The sequence below is a fragment of the Babylonia areolata genome, chromosome 25 (assembly GCF_041734735.1).
Source record: "Babylonia areolata isolate BAREFJ2019XMU chromosome 25, ASM4173473v1, whole genome shotgun sequence".
Lineage (NCBI taxonomy): Eukaryota > Metazoa > Mollusca > Gastropoda > Neogastropoda > Buccinidae > Babylonia > Babylonia areolata.
In genome coordinates, this window is record NC_134900.1 from 36,554,300 (window position 1) to 36,561,799 (window position 7,500).

Genomic DNA, 7,500 nt, shown 5'->3' on the forward strand with positions numbered 1-7,500 from the left:
ATTACAGGTTACCAGTAGCAGATCTAAAGACCTGACCTGACCTACCTAGGTAGGGTAGCATTGCGAGGAATGTGGGTAGGTAGGTAGGGTAGCATTGCGAGGAAAGTGGGTAGGTAGGTAGGGTAGCATTGCGAGGAAAGTGGGTAGGTAGGTAGGGTAGCATTGCGAGGAAAGTGGGTAGGTAGGTAGGTAGGGTAGCATTGGGAGGAAAGTGGGTAGGTAGGGTAGCATTGGGAGGAAAGTGGGTAGGTAGGTAGGGTAGCATTGCGAGGAAAGTGGGTAGGTAGGGTAGCATTGGGAGGAAAGTGGGTAGGTAGGTAGGGTAGCATTGCGAGGAAAGTGGGTTGGTAGGTAGGGTAGCATTGCGAGGAAAGTGGGTAGGTAGGTAGGGTAGCATTGCGAGGAAAGTGGGTAGGTAGGGTAGCATTGCGAGGAATGTGGGTAGGTAGGGTAGCATTGCGAGGAAAGTGGGTAGGTAGGGTAGCATTGCGAGGAAAGTGGGTAGGTAGGGTAGCATTGCGAGGAAAGTGGGTAGGTAGGTAGGGTAGCATTGGGAGGAAAGTGGGTAGGTAGATAGAGTAGCATTGCGAGGAATGTGGGTAGGTAGGTAGGGTAGCATTGCGAGGAAAGTGGGTAGGTAGGTAGGGTAGCATTGCGAGGAATGTGGGTAGGTAGGTAGGGTAGCATTGCGAGGAAAGTGGGTAGGTAGGGTAGCATTGCGAGGAAAGTGGGTAGGTAGGTAGGGTAGCATTGGGAGGAAAGTGGGTAGGTAGATAGAGTAGCATTGCGAGGAATGTGGGTAGGTAGGTAGGGTAGCATTGCGAGGAAAGTGGGTAGGTAGGTAGGGTAGCATTGGGAGGAAAGTGGGTAGGTAGGTAGGGTAGCATTGCGAGGAAAGTGGGTTGGTAGGTAGGGTAGCATTGCGAGGAAAGTGGGTAGGTAGGTAGGGTAGCATTGCGAGGAAAGTGGGTTGGTAGGTAGGGTAGCATTGCGAGGAAAGTGGGTAGGTAGGTAGGGTAGCATTGCGAGGAAAGTGGGTAGGTAGGTAGGGTAGCATTGGGAGGAAAGTGGGTAGGTAGGGTAGCGATGGGAGGAAAGTGGGTAGGTAGGTAGGGTAGCATTGCAAGGAAAGTGGGTTGGTAGGTAGGGTAGCATTGCGAGGAAAGTGGGTAGGTAGGGTAGCATTGCGAGGAAAGTGGGTAGGTAGGGTAGCATTGCGAGGAATGTGGGTAGGTAGGGTAGCATTGGGAGGAAAGTGGGTAGGTAGGGTAGCATTGGGAGGAAAGTGGGTAGGTAGGTAGGGTAGCATTGCGAGGAAAGTGGGTTGGTAGGTAGGGTAGCATTGCGAGGAAAGTGTGTAGGTAGGTAGGGTAGCATTGCGAGGAATGTGGGTAGGTAGGGTAGCATTGGGAGGAAAGTGGGTAGGTAGGGTAGCATTGGGAGGAAAGTGGGTAGGTAGGTAGGGTAGCATTGCGAGGAAAGTGGGTAGGTAGATAGAGTAGCATTGCGAGGAATGTGGGTAGGTAGGTAGGGTAGCATTGGGAGGAAAGTGGGTAGGTAGGTAGGGTAGCATTGCCAGGAAAGTGGGTAGGTAGGTAGGGTAGCATTGCGAGGAAAGTGGGTAGGTAGGTAGGGTAGCATTGCCAGGAAAGTGGGTAGGTAGGTATGGTAGCATTGGGAGGAAAGTGGGTAGGTAGGTAGGGTAGCATTGCGAGGAAAGTGGGTAGGTAGGTAGGGTAGCATTGGGAGGAAAGTGGGTAGGTAGATAGAGTAGCATTGCGAGGAATGTGGGCAGGTAGGGGGGGTAGCATTCCGAGGAAAGTGGGTAGGTAGGTAGGGTAGCATTGCGAGGAAAGTGGGTAGGTAGGTAGGGTAGCATTGCGAGGAAAGTGGGTAGGTAGGTAGGGTAGCATTGCGAGGAAAGTGGGTAGGTAGGTAGGGTAGCATTGCGAGGAAAGTGGGTAGGTAGGTAGGGTAGCATTGCGAGGAAAGTGTGTAGGTAGGTAGGGTAGCATTGCGAGGAAAGTGGTTAGGTAGGTACGGTAGCATTGCGAGGAAAGTGGGTAGGTAGGTTAGCATTGCGAGGTTTCAGTTTCAGTTTCAGTGGCTCAAGGAGGCGTCACTGCATTCGGACAAATCCATATACGTTACACAACATCTGCCAAGCAGATGCCTGACCAGCAGCGTAACCCAACGTGCTTAGTCAGGCCTTGAGGGGAAAAAAAGAAAAAAAAGAAAGGTGAATATTTTTTTTTTTTAAAGGTGAATTAAAAAAAGAAACGAAAAAAAGGTGAATTAAAAAAACTACTACCACTACAAATAAAATATGTATGAGGCGCAAAAAACTTGATGAAGTCAACTATAAGCGTACATAAATAAGTAAATAAATGAATAAATAGATAAATAATAATCATAATATAAGAAGGTAGTAATAATTATAATAATAATAATAATAATAATAATGATAATAATAATAACAATAATAAATAGATAAATAAATAAGACAACAATGATGATAAATAAGCAATTAAATGTAAAACATGGAGACACACATTCACCCATACACCAACATATGCATAACAGATATGCACCAAACATGCAGTTTCACCGATATGAAAGCACAGTCAAATACACATAAACGTACATGAGCCTCAACACACACACACACACACACACACACACATTACCCTGCACCTCCTCTACCTCCCTCCTCCACACACTCATTTCTAGGCTACGTATCGGAGCTTCTACGGCACACACACACACACACACACACACACACACACACACACACACACACACACACACACACACACACACACACACACACAGATGAACACTTACTTTTACAAGCACACACATATACGCCCATATCCCCCACCCCCAACCCCAGACACATATATACAAAGATATATATACACACCCGCACGTATCAATATCCCGTTGCTCCCACATGCACAATGTAGGCATGCATACACTCACATACCTCATCCTCTGCCCCCCCTCCCCTCCGCACCGCCCCCACTCACACACACACACACACACACACACACACACACACACACACACACGACACATTCGCACGTGCACAGAACTCTCCTGACACTTGTGTACACTTACACCCTCGCGCATGAATAAACGCACTCAAACACACAGACTCACACATACAAACAAACTCACACATACACACACGCACAGAGGCTGCCACTGATTGGCCGCAGGAGGGATGGGAAAAGATCTCTGATGCCAAGAACGTGTCATTGCGAGGAAAGTGGGTAGGTAGGTAGGGTAGCATTGTGAGGAAAGTGGGTAGGTAGGTAGGGTAGCATTGCGAGGGATGTGGGTAGGTAGGTAGGGTAGCATTGCGAGGAAAGTGGGTAGGTAGGGTAGCATTGTGAGGAAAGTGGGTAGGTAGGGTAGCATTGCGAGGATAGTGGGTAGGTAGGGTAGCATTGCGAGGAAAGTGGGTAGGTAGGTAGGGTAGCATTGCGAGGAAAGTGGGTAGGTAGGTAGGGTAGCATTGCGAGGAAAGTGGGTAGGTATGTTTACATTGCGAGGTTTCAGTTTCAGTTTCAGTGGCTCAAGGAGGCGTCACTGCGTTCGGACAAATGCATATACGCTACACCACATCTGCCAAGCAGATTCCTGACCAGCAGCGTAACCCAACGCGCTTAGTCTGGAAAAAAAATGTTTCTCACTTGAGTTATAGGAGGATTTTGCTAATGTCAAACCATTTGTCTTGAGAAATGTGTGTATGTGTGCGTGCATACGTCCGTGCGTGCCTGCGTGCTTGTGTGTGTGTGTGTGTGTGTGTGTGTGTGTGTGTGTGTGTGTGTGTGTGTGTGTGTTTGTCTGTGTGTGTGTGTGTGTGTGTGTGTGTGTGTGTGTGTGTGTGTGTGTGTGTGTGTGTCCAACTCCCCCTTCCCCAATGCACGCAGAGTCAGTTAGTTCAAACGTCAGAAAAGTCAGCTGTCTGTCAAGTTGTCATCATTGTCCTCACACTCCCAACTGATCCCCTGCGGCACTCAAAAATATCAGGTGTGTGTGTGTGTGTGTGTGTGTGTGTGTGTTTGGGGTGGGTGGTGGGTGTTGGTGGGTGTTAGTAAGTAGATGTGTACATGTGTATATATGTATGCATGTACGTGTGTGTGTGTGTGTGTGTGTGTGTGTGTGTGTGTGTGTGTGTGTGGTGTGGGTAGTGTGTGTGTGTTTGCTCGTGTGTGTGTGTGTGTGTGTGTGTGTGTGTGTGTGTGTGTGTGTGTGTGTGTGTGTGTGCGTGCGTGTGCGTGAGTGTTTACTTGTATGTATGTATGTATGTACGTGTATGTGTGTGTGTGTGCGTGTGCGTGTGCGTGTGCGTGAGTGTTTGCTCGTATGTGTTGTTGTTGTTGTCTTCAGTTTAACGTCTTTCCACTTGAAGTGATATTAGACGAAAAAAAAAAAAAAAAAAAAAAAAAAAAAACCGTGGGGGGAGGGGCTGTGAGAGGGGGAGGGGTAAAAGTGTGTGTATGTGTGGAGGGTGAATAGGGAGAGACAACGCTAGGAAAAATGGAAACGTTATAAACGCCAACATCAAACAAATATAACATCTATAACAAATGTCCTATAGGACTATGCAGCAAACCTTCTGCAATAACAAATAACATATTGGAATTGTTAGTAACACATTCAAAAGAACTTTTGGTGAAGTCTGGCAAAAAACATTTTAGATTCTGACATTCGAATATTACATGGTTGCTAGAAATATGTTCTCCACATATGCATCTGACATCTTTGCTGAACTTTGTTACAAAAGCGTTCAGTTTTATCCTGTTTGATAATGTATGAATCTGCCTTAATCTTATTGAATTACTGTATGTATTTGACTGATCGATAGTTCCCGGTTGTTGACCATTAATTACACTATGGTTTAAAGCTTTGCCGTTTTCTTGGTATAATTCTCTGACTTTGTTCCACGATGTTTTTTCTAGTATTCGATAACCCTCTTGTACAGATAGAGGCACATAAAGTTCTATGGTTCCCTGTTCGTTCTTTGCACCTTTTCTTGCAGCCCTGTCAGCCCATTCATTGTAGAGAATACCAAGATGTGAAGGAACCCAGAAAAACGTAATATGTGTTCCTTTCAAGCTTAAAAGATGTAAAATGTGGCTGATTTCTAGTATGATTTTAGATTTGTTCTTACAATTTGGTGAGTTTAAAGCACATAATACAGATTTGGAATCAACGCAAAACAAGACTTGTAGAAGGCAAATTGGAAGATCAAGAATATGATTTAGAGCCATAAGAACAGCAATAAGTTCAGCAGTGAATATTGAACGATTTTTACCAATATAGTATGATCTTTCCGTTTTCAGTTCTGGTATAACAAAAGCTGAACCTGCTTGGCCATTGTCTAATAGTGAGCCATCTGTGTAGATCTGTAAATGATCACGGTATCTATTTTGAAGGTGTACTCGGACTTCCGTTGCCATGATATTCGGGCTCGTATGTGTGTGTGTGTATGTGTGTGTGCGCGCGAGCGCGCGTTTGCGTGAGTGTTTGTTCGTATGGATGTGTGCGTGTGTGTGTGTATGTGTGTGTGTGTGTGTGTGTGCGTGTGTGTGTGTGTGTGTGTGTGTGTGTGTGTGTGTGTGTGTGTGTGTGAGTGTTTGCTCGTATGAATGTGTGTGTGTGTGTGTGTGTGTGTGTGTGTGTGTGTGTGTGTGTGTGTGTGTGTGTGTGTGTGTGTGTGTGTGTGTGTGTGTGTGTGACTACCTGGTGCTATTCCAGGCTGCAGTCAGGTGGTGTTCCGCATGACCCGGCGCACAGAATATGGGTCATGCACAGTGTGTCTGTCAGCATGACTGAACATGATCTGTCATGCGGGATACCCCTGGCCGTCACTGCTGTGCTATAAATGACCCAGCCGTCATGTCTCTCATCCGTCCTTCCTTCTGGAAGGAGGCAAGTTGAAGAACGGATCAAACGCTCGGCTGTCAGTACAGAGAGTCCGTGAGGGTGTGGGTTCGAATCCCGCTCTTCTCGCCGTTTCTCCCAAGTTTGACTGGAAAATCAAACTGAGCATCTGGTCTTTCGGATAAGACGATAAAACGAGGTACCATGTGCGGGGGAGATAGAGAGGGGAGAGAGAGAGAGAGGGGGGGGGGGAAGAAGAAGACAGCAGACAGACAGAAAGAGTAAGAAACACACACACACACACACACACACACACACACACACACACACACACAGCCACCAAGCAGTACCAACCAATGAGTCCCCTTACCGTCCTTGTACCAGGCGTAGGCAGCAGGGTTAGTGAGGTCTATGGTGCCGCAGAAGAACTCTCCGAAGTCGTTGACAAAGGTCTGGCCGCTAGAGTTCTTCACAAAGTACCCCCTCTCGTCCGCAACTGTCCACAGCCATGTGAACACACGTCATACACCATGCACACCCATATTCGCACACGCACGCGCGCGCGCATACACATACACACATCCAACATCCTCGAAAACATACTTTAACATTTTCCGGCACTCATATTCACAGGCATTCCCTTCTCTCTCTCTCTCTCTCACCCACGACCTCTCTTCTTTCTGTCTAATAACACTACCAGTGAACAGACGTTAAAATGAAGATCCTACACACACACACACACACACACATCACTGAATACCGCTGCAGCGACTCGACGGCAGTGCAGGGTCTCATCCGAAGTGTGTCCTTCTGGCGACAAGGCACAGATTGTTCAGTGCACATTGCTGGTGTCGAGACTGCGGATGACGAACCTGTGGGTGGGTGACTCGGGATGAACGGCATTAGGGAGGTCGTGCCGGCGCACTTTCGTCGGGAGTCCCCGGTTATTTTTAGCGAGAACCGCGTGCGCATGCGCGTCTATATTGCCGGTTTTTCTTGGTCACCGATATGCTGAAATTTCGAGGTGGAAATCGCCTGTTCCGACTAAAGGATTTTGAATTATTTCGATGAGTTTTTTTATTTTTTATTTATTATTATTATTATTTTTTTAGCAAGTTTACATTTTTCGTTTTATAATTGATTGCACAACTTAATTTCCATGTGGATTAATAAAGTGTTTTTGATTTGATTTGATTTTATTACACCAGTTATTTGCTTTAATCTTCTATGTTTCCTTTGATCGTGTTTCTTGTCAAATCTCTGCCATCCAAGTATTCGAACTGATCTATTTAAAATTCAACACAGAGCCTCATCTGGCTTCGACTTTGGAGAGACTTGACACATCGAATATCAGTTTGAATCATCATTTATCAACAGCACGCATACTTTTTCATGTCTTCGTGAAATTGAGGGAAGGGGAAATTGTTGTTTTGGGCAACTGTCGATGGGATCTGTTGTATATATTCTGTTTCAAGACAAAGGTTCCAAGCTGATTAGGCCTACGTGATCTGCTTTCTGTCATTTGTTTACGCCAGATCTCGATCGGAGGATTTTTTTTTTTTTTTTTTAAGAAAGAAAAAAAAAAGTAATAACATTAAACGTACC

The 7,500-nt window shown here is 46.1% G+C and overlaps 1 protein-coding gene across 1 annotated transcript in view; it reads right to left on the reverse strand.

Moving 5' to 3' along the window:
* The window catches only part of LOC143299699 (sulfoquinovosidase-like), a 22,429-nt gene that overhangs the window by 7,019 nt on the left and 7,910 nt on the right, over nt 1–7,500 (reverse strand). Inside the window, exon 8 of the mRNA XM_076613063.1 lies at nt 6,266–6,391. Within this exon, the coding sequence (XP_076469178.1) occupies nt 6,266–6,391 (126 nt within the window). The remainder of the gene's footprint in view (nt 1–6,265; nt 6,392–7,500) is intronic.